General features: G+C 46.0%; 1 protein-coding gene across 1 annotated transcript in view; it reads left to right on the top strand.

Moving 5' to 3' along the window:
* The window catches only part of TENM4 (teneurin transmembrane protein 4), a 2953681-nt gene that overhangs the window by 2786100 nt on the left and 151380 nt on the right, over positions 1–16201 (top strand). The window contains exon 28 of the mRNA XM_079930721.1: positions 14529–14630. Coding sequence (XP_079786847.1) covers positions 14529–14630 — 102 coding nt within the window. The remainder of the gene's footprint in view (positions 1–14528; positions 14631–16201) is intronic.

Here is a 16201-nt window from a genome sequence, read left to right as displayed (position 1 = left end):
GTCCATAGCCCCCATCCATAGGGGTTCAGATGTTAATACTGTACCACCTACAGTTGTTATACTATAACACCTATACCTCCTTTTCAGAAAAGGAAACGGGCACAGAGAGGTGAACTGACTTGCTTATGGTCACATAGGAGGTGGCAGAGTGGGATGGGAATGCAGGGGTCTCACTAAAGTCTGTGCTCGTTCTGTTACACTGCACAGCCTCTGATTTGGCCTAGCCAAAAGTGGGTTTACTTTGTTTGATGTGTGTTGACTTGGTTTCGTTTTACCTCTACCACTGATGAGACATTTACCATAAGCCCCACTAACTGCTTCACATGCATTATCTCATTTACCCCCAACCCCGCTATGAGATAGGTGAGTAAGAAAACCAGGCTTCAGAGACCCTAAATGAAAACCATTTCCCAGGGAAAAAACTGGAAGTCACACCCAGGTTCTGATTGCATGGCCCATGCTCAGTCATGGGTCAGGGAGCTCCAGACAAGTGAAGCCGAATTATGCCAGAGGTGACATACAGCTCTGAGGAACGGAGGGCCTGGAGACTCAGCCCGGGAGGCAGGACCCAGCTGACCACACCTGGGTGTGCTCACACTCTAGCCCAGTAGACAGGTGCAAGGAGCCCAGGACCTGGGACGAAGGCTGGCCAGCCACAGGGGTTGTGGTCTAGCGCTTCAGCATGAGGACAGCCTGGCACATGGCCTGGCCAGCGTTTCATTGGTTAGGAAACTTGGGAGACTTCCCCTCCACGTCAGGCCCAGACAGGGGCTAACATTTATGTTATAACCTAGTATATTGGTGGCTTAAAGTCTTGCTTCTGCCAGAGAATCAGAGGTGGCCGGAAGGTTCCATAAACTTTTCACAACAGCAACTATTTCTCAGTTCCTTGCAAGATGTGTAGCTTTCACTTCTGCCATTGGACAGTTTCTCCCTACAGGCTGGGGGAGTGATAATGTCCCGGTGGCTAGAGCAGCTATAAAATGTTTAACTTGAACATGTAATTACATTACCATGATCTCTAATAGGTTTTGGTGTCAAGCAGAAGTCCAACTTCGCCTCTGGCCCAAAGATATAGACCCAAGTTATTACACTGAGTGTTACCCACTAGATAAATAAGAAAGAAGTACTGTCCCAATCATCGCACGACTGACCAACATGCATTATAAGTATTGTAAAGAAAAATCCACCGGAGTGTGAGAACGTATCCATCTTGTTAGTCATTTTATTGTGTTATGTCCAGGTGGAAGTAATTCAAGCACGTAATTCACAGACGCCATCTTGACAGCTCTTGCTGGAGAGAAGAATGGGGGCCCTGCAAAGTTTTATTACTACATGTTCCCAAAACATGTGGTTAGTGCTGTTTGGCGAGTAGAGAGCCCAATATTGTGTCTGGCTGAATGAAACAGGCCCAGAGGAAGAGATATGAAAGTGAAGCCACAGGTCTGGAAAAAAAATTTATAAAAACGAAGTTAGAAAATAAATTTTTTAAAAAAGAAGAAATCAGCAAGGAAATAGACAGTCCAGGCCCCACAGAAGGAGCCCAGCCTTAGAGGCTGAGGCTGGACACACCAGAGGACATGAAGTCAGCCACACATGGCCCTTTGTCATTTGATACTTAGCAAGCGTTGAGTGAACAGCCACTCTAGACAAGGCGGTGTGCCAGCCACTGGGGAGACACGGACAAGGAAGGGGAAGGGAAATGGATCCCTTCCTCTCAAGGAGTTTGCCGCATACTAGAGAAAAGGAGACGTGCTCATAAATAACTAGACTGCAAGGTAGACAGCAGTAGGTGATAAGCGAAGGATAGAAATAAATTGCTGTTTAGATTCAGCTGAGAGACTGTGAGGTCTATCTTGCTAAGAGGAATCTGGGGAGGCTTCGTGAAAGAGATGGTATTTAAATTGGGCCTTGAAGGTTAGGTAGGACTTGGACAAGGGGAAGGGGCTGAGGGGAAGGCTTTTTTTTTTTTAAACATCTTTATTGGAGTCTAATTGCTGTACAAATGGTGTGCTAGTTTCTGCTTTATAACAAAGTGAATCAGTTATACATATACATATGTTCCCATATCTCTTCCCTCTTGCGTCTCCCTCCCTCCCACCCTCCCTATCCTACCCCTCCAGGCAGTCACAAAGCACTGAGCTGATCTCCCTGTGCTATGCGGGGCTGCTTCCCACTAGCTATCTACCTTACATTCTGTGCTATGCAGGGCTGCTTCCCACTAGCTATCTACCTTACGTTTGGTAGTGTATATATGTCCATGCCTCTCTTTGTCACAGCTCACCCTTCGCCCTCCCCATATCCTCAAGTCCATTCTCTAGTAGGTCTGTGTCTTTATTCCTGTCTTACCCCTAGGTTCTTCATGACATTTTTTTTTCTTAAATTCCGTATATGTGTATTAGCATACGGTATTTGTCTTTTTCCTTCTGAAGGCTTTACAGGTGAAGTCATCAGCGTGGGCACAGTCAGGGAGGCTGAAAAGGGTGGGTGGGTTCAGGAGCTGGGGGGAGCAATTTGGCAGCAACACAGAGAGGCCATGGGGAGGACCCCTGTGGCAGAGCTTAGAAAGGGAATTGGAGCATTCACCCCCCGGTTCCGAAATGTGGGCTTTCTCCCCTCCAGTGTTTCTTATAGTTCTTGAGATTATTTTATATTATGCATAGACAGACTCTACTTCAAAAATTGGGTTTTTATTTTAGTAAACTAGAAAAAGTATAATTAGGTATATCAAACTATTATTTTGAATTTCTTTTTAAAATAAATTTGTTTAAGAAAATAAATGAGTCTAAAAATACTAAGTGCCTAAGAGGACAGATGGTGTGTGGCTATGGCAACAACGTAAAGGCAGCACCCAAATGAGTGACGTCTGGAAGCGCTGCTCGGGGCTGGCGTCCTACGTTCAGATGCCTCGGGGACCCGGGCAGGTGGCGGCAGTGCGGGAAGCTGCAGGTTGGGGCTGTGGACAGCCATGGTATCTGGGCCTCTCCTAAATGAGAAGAGATTGCTGCCGTGCTGGGTCTTCCGATTTTTCAAGAAAGGCCACCACTCAGATTTTTCTGTGAATTCTCGTTTTTGAAAAATTCTGGCAACTAATTCAAATTTTTTAAAACACTTTGCAAACAAAAGTGTCCATAAGCCTCCGGTTTGTGGTATCAACTCTAGATGCTAAGGAACAGCGGCCTTGTCGGTGGCCCGAAGAGACTCAATTTCAGGATGACAGCTCTGGCCTCCAGGTGCAGGACAGACTGACAGGGACGAGGCTGGAAACAGAAGTCCACTTGGAGGGCTGATGCCGTGGTTCAGGCCAGAGGTGATGCCGACCAGACATTGCCATTCTCCAAGCCAAGGCCAGGCCACCATGGGCCTTTTTAATCTGCAGGCGTCTAGGTCATCTTTACATCATCCTTCTGTGCATTTTCAGACATGACATGCAAGGGGGACTGAGGGGTTGGTTTTCTATGTGCTTTGTAAGCAGCGCCAAGCTTGATGACAAGCCTGGATAAAAGATTGGAGAATAATTAACAGTCCCCCCCCCCACCTCCTCAGAACCTTTTTCTGTTCCTCCATTGTCTGTCATCACAGAATAATTTAACACAAAGTGATGCTCATTAGATGGAACTCTAGCCAGCAGCCAAGTTGAGCTTTTAAAAAACTGAAAAAAAAAAACCACCAAAAAAACCCAAAATTGATTTCTTAAGTAATTTGTTCCAAAGACAGACTTGACGTGGAGTTGGCATGATATCAGCAGATCACTTCGTGGGAGCAGCAAAGATGATTCCCCTGGATCTGGCTCTCACCCGACCCCCATCTTGCCCAGGACTGCTTTGCATTTCAAAAAGCTGCCTATTCTTTAAGAGCTATTCAAACACTCCCTCCTGGAGGATCAAACCCTTCTCTTTGGAAGTGGTCCATGAATTCTTTTGCATTCTTGCATAGTTTAGATCTTTCAGTCCCCTCTGGCTTGTTTTTATAAACCTGTGTGCAAAAATCTCAGCCTTTCTTCCAGACCAGTGGTTCTCAAGGTGGTACCCAGACCAAGGGCATGAACACCACCTGGGACCCAGACCTATTAAATCGGAAACTCTGGGGGTACGGCCCAGCAATCCATGTTTTAACAAGCCTCCTCTCAGGGGACTGACACAGGATAAACTTTGGAAAAAACTATGCTAGGGACAGGAGCAAGCAACATTTCCTGAGCACCTGTCATGTACCAGGTGTGTGTTTATACACACACACACACACACACACTGGTTTTATTTAATCTGTACAAGTGTGTAAGACAAACGATTTTTTCATTCCACAGATGAGTAAACTGAGACTCAGATAGTGACTTTCTCTAAGTCTCACCCTTAGAAGTAACAGAGTTGACATTTAGTCCCAGACCTGCCTGACTCCAAAGGCTCCTTTGGAGCCTTTCTACTGCTCCTTGAGAACAGGGGCCACACTTCAGGTCCTCCTGATGGCATCAGCACAGTGGAACTAACAGAGACTTGTTTGAATGAATTATCAGTGAACAAATGATGGAACAATATTATTGCCCAAGTATGATACAGTGTGAGGGGCCAGAGCCACATTTTGATGTTCGAATGCTGGCAGGTATGTTTTAAAACCAGAATTTCAATTAACTAAACCAAATTAGGTACCATTTGGAATTTCCTGGCCCTGGCAGCATCCTTTGTGTCGTCCTCACTCTGTAACTGGAGGCAAAAGGAGTGGGATCGGCGTGTTTTCTTACTGGATTGGCAGTTGTGGTGTAGTCAAGGAATCCCTCAATTAGGTGGGAGGAGAAATACAGATTTTAATTCTAGCCCTGTCACTTGTTAGCTGCAGGAACTTGAGCGAGTTCTCTGTGCCTTTGTGTTCCCATCTATAAAATGGGGAATGATGAAGAGCGCCTTCCCTTCCTGCATACAGAGCTATTGTAAGGATCAAATAAAACTATGCCACTGTATGCAGAAATGCTTTAAAAACATCACGTCCTGCACTTGCCAGTTATCATCAAAGCCTGATAACTATCAGGTAGAGCTGATAAGGTTCAAGGCGAATGGATGTGTCAGGGTACTTTCAGTTGCCAGAAGCAAAACCACACTCAGCCCACCTCAAGGAAAGGCAGGTGTGGTGGTGAAGTAGTTTCAAAAAGGTTCACAGGGCTTGGGACTAAAATACGCACTGAGAAGCCTCTGGGAGCCCAGTCTGCTTCCCAGTCCCGGTCATTCTCTTCTTCTCATGGGCGGTGTGACCTCGTGCCTCTCTCTGAGCTCCCACTCCATTTACCTCTCCCAGCCAATAGGCCAGCTTCCTCTGCGCACTCAGGACTGCGTCCTCTGAACGTGGGCTCCTACCTGGCCAGAAGAACCTCCCCAGCCCCTCTCTTTCCATCATGTCTCTTGGCTTCCACTCTTTTGACCGGCTGTCGGATTCCCTGGGCGCATTTGATTTCAAATACTAGAGTAGGACTCTGATTGGCCCAGAGCCTCTGTGCACCAGGCCACGTCATAGAGCGCTGAGCAGCCTATGAAATGACTCTCCTTGGGTCCCAGTCCAATCAGCTGTGGCCGGTCATCTGTTCTACCTGTGCCTACTGCTTAGGCAGGAACTGTGGGCAGAGCCTCGCTCCTCAGAAGGAGCTGTGGGTGAAGGATGGATACATCTATAAAGGAAGGAAAACTGTATCCAAGCATGAGAACAAGCACGTCTCCTTGGAAGGCCCTTGTGCTCTTGAACAGCATGGCACTGGGCAGTGTCATCACCACTTGCCATGTGTCTCAGTGGCCTCCCTGGCATATGCTCACGGAGCATGGCCGCACACTACGCATGTGCAGAGTTCTCTGGGAAAGGCAGCAGAGCCAACTGTGGGGACTCCGGCATCTGTGAAAGCTGCTGCCAACAGCCCCGGGGAGAGAGGTAGGAGCTCTTAGCCAGAAGCAGCCAGTGAGGCACCTGCTCTTTATTCCCATCCCTGTGCCCTTGGCCTCAGTGACTCACTGGAGGCCCCTCTCACCCAATACATTATAATGCGAGGCCAGTTATCTGAGGACACAGAGAGAGGTTTAAAAAGTTGGAGTCTGCCCTTAAAGGAGCAAACTTCCTTTCTCTTCCTCAGGCCATAAACATCTTGATGATTTATTTTCTCATCTTTTTCATGTTAGTATAGTTTTCTAAGTAGTGACAATTTGATCTGATTCATTAGATCACAGGCTCTTAGACCTGAAAGATCATCCAAGTCATCCACTGCACCGGGAAACTTCCTGAGCCAGAGGAGATGCTCAATAAATGTTTGCTGAATAAATGTAATGAATTTTGTAGATGAAGAGAAAGTTCCTGAGCGAAAAAGGGGACATGGCTAAGGTTGCCTCAGAAGGTAGTGGCAGGAGTAGGATGAGAACCCGAGTTTCTTACTCTTTTTTTATTACTGAAGTATAGTTGATTTACAGTGTTGTGTTAGTTTCAAGTGTACAGCAAAGCGATTCAGTTATACATATATATGTGCGTGTATATACATGTATATATATTCTTCTTCAGATTATTTTCCATTATAGGTTATTACAAGACACTGAATGTAGTTCTCTGTGCTATACAGTAGGTCCTTATTGTTTATCTATTTTATATATAGTAGTTTGTATCTGCTAATCTCAAACTCGTAATTTATCCCTCCTCCCCCTTCCCCTTTGGTAACCAGTAATTTGTTTTCTATGTCTGTGAGTCTATTTCTTTTTTAAAAAATTTTTATTGGAGTATAGTTGATTTACAATGTTGTGTTAGTTTCTGCTGTACAGCAAAGTGAATCAGTTATACATATACATATATCTACTCTTTTTTAGATTCTTTTCCCATATAGGTCATTACAAAGTATTGAGAAGAATTCCCTGTGCTATACAGTAGGTCCTTATTACTCATCTATTCTATATATAGTAGTGTGTATATGTCAATCCCAATCTCCCAATTTATTCCTCCCCCCTTTCCTCCCTGGTAACGATAAGTTTGTTTTCTACATCTGTGACCATTTCTGTTTTGTAAATAAGTTCATTTGTACCAATTTTTTAGATTCCACATGTAAGCAATATCATATGATATTATATTTGTCTTTCTCTGTCTGACTTAACTTCACTCACTATGACAATCTCTAGGTCCATCCATGTTGCTGCAAATGGCATTATTTCATTCTTTTTTATGGCTGAGTAATATTCCATTGTATATATGTACCACATCTTTATCCATTCTTCTGTCAATGGACATTTAGGTTGCTTCCAACCTATGAGTCTATTTCTGTTTTGTAAGTAAAGAACCCAAGTTTCTGGGCTTCCCTGGTGGTGCGGTGGTCGAGGGTCCGCCTGACGATGCAGGGGACGCAGGTTCGTGCCCCGGTCCGGGAAGATCCCACATGCGGGGGAGCGGCTGGGCCCGTGAGCCATGGCCACTGAGCCTGCGCGTCCAGAGCCTGTGCTCCGCAACGTGAGAGGCCACAACAGTGAGAGGCCCGTGTACCGCAAAAAAAAAAAAAAAAAAGAACCCAAGTTTCTTGATCCAATCCAGGCATGTTCCCTTACACCATGACTCATAGCACTGTGAGATTTCCGATTTGGAAGATGCTATACTGTCAACCTTTAATCTCCCTGCAATATCCCAGTCATTAATTTGCCCTCTCCTGCAGTACATCAGTGACTGAAAATATATGACCTTATAGCTCACATAGCCTGTTCATTTGGCCATTTAACTAACAAAGATTCATTTAAGACCTGCTTTGAGTCAAGGATGACTATTTACTAGAGATTCAGAGATGAATAACACATTTCCTGCCCTCATGAAGTTTACAATATTTAGGTAGACACATATACATCAACAGAAGATAACCCAACATAGTAAGTGGTATTCTCTTACAAAATTCTTTCTTCTTTCAAACCAACTCCATTGCCCAAGGACTATAGTCCTTACTTATTGGACCAAAGTCCAGTTATTAGGACCAAAACAAAAGTCTAATCCTTATTTCCCATAATAGCCCTTTAGTTATTTTTAAGCAGGGTTCATTCTCCCTTAGTAAGCTAAAGTCCCAACTCTCTCAAGAATTCTGTATTTGCAATGTGATTTCAAGTTCTCTTAACCATCCGGTTGCTCTTCAATGAACATGCTCCAGTTTATCTTATTGGGCTCTTAAATGTGCCTCCCAGATGTGAACAGCTGAGCTCCAAATACGGTCTGAGAGTGCAATGCAAAGTTGAACTTCCTATCACTCCCTGCATTCTTCTAGACATTGCTCATCTAAAAACATAGGACAAGGAAACAGCAGCTTTGCTGGCCACCAGCTGTTCTCTTGAGTCTGACTGTTGTGCCGTGTCCATGACCCTGACCCCTTTCCTCCATTGCACTCCGGCTTAGCTTCTCAATACAACAAACATTACTGAGGACTTGCCTCTTTGGAAAACCAGACATAATGCATGTCTTCAAGGAGCTCACAGTCTCATTGGTGAAATTTGGTTTGCCCCCAAAGAAATAATTAACAAAGAACCAAGACTGAATATAATCAAGGGAACAGTCTTTTTCTTAGATCCCTCCTTGGAGCTGCTCTTAATGGTGGTTGGTAGACTTCTGGGGTAGGACTGAAAAGAGATCTCCCAGTTCAAATGCCAGTGCAGAACTGGCTTCAAGCCCAGGCTGTCAGAGGCTTTGTCCGATTTTTGTCATTGCATTGACCTAGACTGTTGCAGACTGAAGGCCTTTGAATCCCATCATCTGCAAAGAAAGCTGGGGCACCTACAGACTGACGCCTCACAGGCCGCAGAACAGCTTTCCAGCACCTGCACCCGCCCAGTGCCAAACTGGAGTGCACGGGGGGAAAAGTTCGTTCAGGTGTTGTCCTGAGCTGGCCTGTGTTTGGGCTTCTGGGAGACAACAGGTTTAATTTGCTTTTACAGTGCTTTTTCCCCAGGAGGAAATTTACCCAAATATCCTGCCGTCATCACATTCAGCACGTTGCTCGTTTGCGTTCCTGTTTTTACTGTGGAGAGTTTCTGTGTGTTTCGTGTGTGTATGTGTGTTTAGCCCCCAGGAACCCATATTGCCTTGTTTGCATTCATTAGACCAAGTGCGTGTGCTGTTGTGGTTCACAAACGGAAAGCATGTGTGACCTTCCTTAAAACCAAAATACCAACTCTGCCAAGTCCTGGGCAAACCTCTTTACATGCACAGCGTAGCACTATTTGCCTTCAAAGTAACCCTCTGAGGTGGGTGCTATTATTAACCCCATTTCACAGATGAAGAAACTGATGTTTAGAGATGCCTTGTCCATAGGGCTCATAGCTAGTATGGGACTGGATCCCATATTTTGGTCCAGGCCATATACCACAAACTTTGGCTTCAGATAGAACTTGGTTCACCTACCAGATTCACCCTTACAGCTGTGTGACCTTGAGAAAGTGACTTCAGCTCTCAGTCTCCATGTGAGACTGTGAAATGGTGGCAAAAGTACCTAATTCTCGTAATTACAAGGAATACATTAGAATATATGATAGACCTTTCACAGTTCCATTTGAGGGAATGAAACGGTCTCTGTCAGAGTAACTGTAGAATTAACACCCAGCTTTGCTGTCTAGTTTGTTTCCCTCTCTTCTTTTGGTTGTGGACAACAAACCCAGCCCCGGCTTCAGGATCAAAGGGGATGTAATAGATGTAACCTAGAGTATAAATTTCACCGGCTGTAGACAAGACGATGTATCCAATCATCCAATGGGCTGCTCTGGAGTCCATGTTCCTTCCTTCTTGCCTGAAGCATTAGCATCCATCCTCCTACAGAGAAGCCAAAAGGAGGCCTCAAAGAGTACATCTCTCTTGGCAATAGGTAGACCTTGGCTCTATACACAAGTGCTTCCAAAAAGTTGCCAACATCCACTGTTACAGCTTAAGGAGAGACAAGATAAGCAGAGGGAGGAGCTGTAGGTAGCTAGCGTGGGCTTTTATTAGCTGGGACACATCACAGGCGAGCAGTACATGGAGGAGGCGCTGGGGGAGGCGGGGGATAAGTGCTGGGTGAGCAGAAAAGAGAGACAAGGATGGCTAGTGGGCTCTGACCTCACTCACAACTGGTTCCTTCTGTCTTTGGTGCTGGAATTCAACCTCAGGCTCCATCACTGCAAAGGTTTGCCTGCTCAGAGCAGGGCACGAAGCAGGTGTGCCCACACCACAGTGAGCTAGTAAAGGAGAAAAGCCTCCTCTCCCCTTCTCGTATAACTGCCCCTGTGAAACTGGAGTCCAGTAGGCAATTACACTGCCCAGTAGTCCTCCTTCAGGCAGGATTTCCCTCTGTGGTCTCTCCTTGTTTCCTGCAAAAGCGAGGCTCCGGGATTTCAAATAAGAAAAGCAGAAGGTGGCAAATGAAGGCAGGCTTTCCCAGACGTCAACCCTAGACTCAGGAGGACATACTTACCAACTGTGATCATCGTTCACCTTGACATGGCGATGCTAATGATCTGTCTCTGGAAAAGCGTGGTGAGCAGACAAAATGAGGCACTGCTGTGGCTTCACCAAAGGCCTCTATAGTTTCCCGTCTCCCGTGTTTTCTCCAGGAAGGACCGTTGTTGTCTTTTCTTCCTTCTGCAGATGCCCCTTTGTATTTCGAGCAATATTTTGGTCAACATCCAGAGAACACGCCCACTCAGAACACATGTCCAGAGAATGAGCTCAGGAAACATTTAAATTCTGCATTCCAATATTGATGGAAGGAAAAACAAGTTCCTGAAAATCAAATTTCCTAGCAGAACACACTGTTGTGATAGGAAAGCAAAAGCTGGGGGAAAGGCCCCTGTTTTCTACCATACCATACACCCAATTATGAAAACCAGTTATTTACAGGCAGCTGAATTTTTCATTCAGATCTGAGCAGATCTAAGGTACACCTTGTACTACATGAAGGCAGCTGCAGTGTGAACATGAGCAAAGCAGGAAGGAACTATAGGGGGAAGAAACTCACCAGACACTAATTGAAAACATAACATGTTTATGCGATAAAGTTCACACTTCTCCCAAGCTAGTGAGTGTCACTTCTGTACTAGCATTTAGCATAGAGATATCTGGTCACTGGAGACTCATTATTTGTAGGATTCCAAGTGGACCCCAAGTAGTTGAAATCCTTCCAAGTGGAAGAAAAACTATATACAAAAACATTTCATCAAGAAGAAATATTCTCCAAATGTCTCTACTTCCATGTTGCTGTCGTAAAATTGTTCCACATCTCCTAAAACTTCTGCCTTCTGACACCAGCAGCCTGGGGCAAGTTTTGTAGCAAACAGGCTTCTATTCTGTCAGATACAGCAACCAACATGATACTCAGTCACAGAAAATATATGTGCCTTACATTTTCACTAGGAAGACTTTTTGAATTAACAGGTTTGTGTCTTACAGACTTCATAAATCAAAATCTAGAAAGTGTGTGACACTTACCTGCAACTGATCCTATTAAAAACACAGCTGGAAAAGAAAAAGAAAGAAAGATTAGAAAAAAAGAGAGAGAAAGGAAAAAGAAAAAGAAAAAAAACACAGCTGGAAATTATGGTACTTGTATGAGGAGACATATTTTATACCACTGGGTTTGAGAAGGCCTAGACCATAGAATTTTAGATCTGGGAGGGATCTCTGAGAACATCTAGCCAAATTCTTTCAGGGACGGCATCAAACATTTACTGAGACCCTTCTTTGGACACCAGGGCAAATGTGTAAGTGAATATACTCGGTTTCTGTCCTCAAGGATGTCCTGTCCTCACAGTCAACAGTGTTGCCTATCTGGTGCTTTAACAGGGGTGATGGAAAAATCCCAGGAGTATCTTAGCCTGTTTAAGAAATGAGGAAGTCTTGTCAGAGGAGGTGACATTTGAGGAAACAGGTACAGGAAGATCGAGTGCTGTGGCCAAGGTCCCAGAGCCCTTCAGTAGCAGAACAAGAGCTAGAAGCAGGCCTTCTGCCTCTCTGTCCTGTACTCCTTCTGCAAGACTGCAGGTAGAACCCACCCTCCATTTGTGCCATTAGCCAGTAGCCTAAAGAGAAAATAATCTTGCCTTAAACTTTACTCAAAATTCTTATTGTTAAAAGAATGTTCAGAAGGAAATGTCCGAAGTCATTCTCTGTAAAAACAGTGTTTCGGAAGCCACTCCTAACATACAGGCTTTAGGGACTTAAAGGCATATGGATTCTCCCAGGCAAAGCCAACGGAGAGCAGAGATGCTCAGGGCCCTGGCTCGTGAGCCTCATTCTGCCAGGTCCCAGGCAGCTTCAGACTCCCTGAAATGAGAACACAGGCTAGACTAGGCCCTCTCGTTCTTAACTCTGTGTTAGTGTCGTATGCTGCTCAGGATAGCAGAGGGACAGCGCGCGAGGGGAATTTTCCACCCGCTCACAAAAAGAAGCATACATCTGAACCCTTCTCCCAAATGTTTTCAGTCTTTTCCAAGTTGATAACGGCAGACAACTGGGAAAAGACCTTTTTGGGAAATGCACCATGCTGTGAGCACCTCAAAATCCCCCCACCTCTCCCCCACCTATCCACACTCAAGCCATTTTTCAAGCTCACCTCCTCCAAGAAGCCTTCCCTCTGCTAGTTTTACCCCATATCAGCTGCCATTGCATTGCCCTAAGTGATTTCCTGGATTTAAGGCTTGATGCCCTGTCTGGACACCTTTTCTGCAAGATGCTTATAGAATTTTAGAACAGGAAGCAGTCCTGGGAATCATCTCTGCTATCACCTTCATTTCACATATGAGGAAGGTGAGACCCAGAGAGGGGAAGGAAGTTACTTTAGGTCACCCAGCATGATTCTAGAAGGATGGGCCCCAGAACCAGGTCTCCTTACCTCTAGGCAGAGCTTCCACGCCCCGTGCTGCTGCCTGGGTGACAGCTGTTATCCCAGTCTCCCAGTTAAGCCACAACTTTCCTGTAGGTAAGACTCATGTCTCATATGGTGACATCTCATTTAACAGAGGTCTTAGTCTTGGCTTCATGACTTACACTTGGGAGCTAAGACAACAGGTTGAATCTTTAGCTCTGCCCCACCGCACTAACCTTTTCTCTGCTTTAACTTGACTCTGCTGACTCTCTCGGAGACCTTGGGTGAGTCACTGCCCTCCCTATGGGTCTCAGTTTCCTTCTCTATTAAATGAGACTATTAGACTAGGTGGTCTCTTCAATCCCTTCAAGCTCTGAAAGTCCTAGAATTCGCTACCTTCCAACTGGTCCTTTGCTGTCTTCAGGACTGGCCTCACTGGCCCACACATCTGCCTTGTTCATCCCTGGCGTCTGCTGAAGAGTTAGTTCCTTTAAGGCCCAGATAGCATAGCATCATTGAAGAAGACCAGGGGTTGGAGTCCAGAGGCCTGGGTTCAGATGTGGCGTCCATGACTTAGTATCTCCAGGGCCTTCAGCAAGTCCCTTCATCTCTCTATCAGCCTCCTCATCTTGTCATTTCTTTGTTGTTTGTAAAATAGGAATATTGATACATGCTTGAAGATTTTGTGACAGTGAACTGAAATAACCTTTGTGGAAATACGTGGCACAAAGAAGGCATTCAGGATGTAGTGGCTTCTTCCTTTATTCCATGTCCAGCATTATTGAGAAACGAGCCGTTCCAAATAAAGACTTCCTAGATAACAGGTTTACTAACTGGAGCTACAAAACATTGATTAATTTTTTACTAAAGTCTTTCTGAAATGAATCCTATATTTCCTTGGCATGTCACATAGACGATACCGAATGCACAATGTTAGGAAGAATTAGAGAAAGTAGCATCGCTGCAGAAGGTGGGCACTGATTGGCGATGCTGGGGATGCCGGTACGGCAAAGGGAATGTGAAGGAAAACTCTGACGCATTTGGAAAGAGCTTGGATTTTTTTCATTTTGGCAGATGGGGGGCCATTGAAGGGTTTTAAGTCAGAGAATGATAGGATCAGATTGTTTCAGAGAGATGGCTCAGGCTGCTGGGTGGTGAATGAATCAGGGGGGGAGGGGGAGAGGACTCTGAGAGGCCAGCCATGAGGCCGTTGTGTGAGCCCCGGTGAGAGATGCTGGGGCCTGGGCTGATAGATGGAGAATCAGAAGTGGGAAGAGACAGATTTGCAAATCCCCAGTAGCTTTATGAAAAAACAAATTCATGGAGCCTCAGCCCATTATGAGAAAAATGTGAAACATAGAAGAGTGTCAAGAAGACCCCAAGAATCTCCCCCATAACCCAGCCTCCAAAGATAACCACAAATGGGTTAAACTATTTTCTCCCAATGTTTGTAGCTGAAATCTCTACTGCATTTGTAGCTACAAAGTTGATTTATAAAACATCGGTTTAGGCACACATTTTCCCAAACACGTCTCTTAACGTCGGTTGAGATGTACCTCAGTAAGAGTAAGTATATCATTTTTAACTTTATTGATTCCTTTCACTGACTGGGCCAGAAGCACTCAAATGTGTGGGTCCTAGTTAACCTGAGGCTGGATTCCCAGGCCCTCTGTTTGGGTAAAGAAGCTTCCGTTTGCAACTCTGTTTCTCTTTTCTCCCACAGAATCCGTGGATAACTGCCCCAGCAACTGCTACGGCAATGGCGACTGCATCTCTGGGACCTGCCATTGCTTCCTGGGCTTCCTGGGCCCTGACTGCGGTCGAGGTGAGAACCCCGCTTGTGGGCTTACAAGGTCCACCCTGCGACCCCGTGGGCAGTTCAGGTCCCACTTCTCCGAGCAAGCGCAGAAATCCAGGCCAGCTCCTGCCTCCTGTGAGAAGGGCTCCCAAGAGCCAGTCCTCTGAAGCCCTGAGAGGGAGGTCCGCAGGCAGAGCCCTGGCTGACCCAGCCGTGTTTTCCATGGGTGCATGACTGGGGAGGTCAGGAAGGAAGGGCAGCCACAGGGAACCCCATGTCCATTGTGAGAACAGGAAGAGCGGCCATGGGGGTTCTTTTAAAAAGTAGATTTCCCCTTGGGGGACCGATCGGCCTTTTGCCAAGCATCTTGGACGTTTGTCTTTAGTGAGTTGGTTTGTCTCTGACCTCGTGGAAGGACCTGAGCTGCTGCTCCAGTTCCTACCATCTAACAGTGCAGGCAGAGTCTTGGCTGGGGCCACCAAGGGGAGGGACTGGGAGGTGAGGCTGCCCTTCTCCACACAGGACACTAATGTGGCCTCCCGTTCGGGCACGTACGATGCTAATGGTCACCCCTACAGGGAGAGTTTAAAGGCTGCCCGTGATCTGCCTGTGCCTTTGGCCTTCATTTCTGTCCTGGAAGAATTAACGAGGAAAATGCCAGGGCAGATCTGTACTCCCGAGAATTGGGCACTCCTCTTGGGGAAACTAAAATGGCCCTTTCCTCTGGTTTCTCTACCTCTTCCCTCATTCAACAGGCATTCGCTTAGTGCCCTTCAGGGCTTGGTCCTGTGCTGGACACTGAGGTTACAACACGGAGCAAGACCCAAGCCCAGGACCTCTCAGTCTGGGAGACAGACAGGGAAATAGACGATGACAAAGCAGTGATAAGTGAAGTACACCTAGAGCGAGGTTAGATGCGGGGAACATCTGTCAGCATGAAAGGGTCTTTGCTTGGATGGAATGAGGACCAGTAAAGGCTCCCCAGATGGGGTGACACTGGAACTAAGACGAGATGTTCATTGGTGGAAGGCAGAGATGGTTTTCCAGGCCGAGGAAACGGCGCCCTCCAAGTGCCACGCCGTGGTGCTACCATGGGGATTCTGCTTGTTCTTCCTGACGTGAAATAGACCCAGTGTGAGACAGCAGAGCCAGCGGCCTTGAGGAAGCACAGCAATTACCTGCTGAGTGTTTTAAAAAGGAAAAAGGCCAGGTGGGAGCAGGGGGAAGGTGGTGCAGAGAGAAGAGTCATACCTTCTAACAAGAATTAGTGTCTCATCCCATATGCACTTAAAGTTAAGAGTCATGTATAAAGCAGCCTTAGTGTGTCTCAGTAAGGCTGGTAGGTACTTACAGCACAGTGCAATGTAATTTATTTTTATATAGTGTCCTTCGTACAGACGATCACAAAACCCTTTAGCTAAGTGGCAAAATGGAAAGATAATACTTTAAAGAGCCAGGTTGGGCTCAGCTATTCTCTTATGGGGGCAGCGGTGTGTGGGACTCGAGTGGAGACCTGAAAGGCAAGGAAAGCTGAGATTGGCTGGGTTAAAGATGATAGTAATTGGCCCTGCACGTGAGGAATGGGGAAGCGAAATGCA

This window comes from Stenella coeruleoalba, assembly GCF_951394435.1.
Source record: "Stenella coeruleoalba genome assembly, chromosome: 8".
In the NCBI taxonomy this organism is placed as follows: domain Eukaryota; kingdom Metazoa; phylum Chordata; class Mammalia; order Artiodactyla; family Delphinidae; genus Stenella; species Stenella coeruleoalba.
This window is presented reverse-complemented; position numbering and strand designations above follow the sequence as displayed.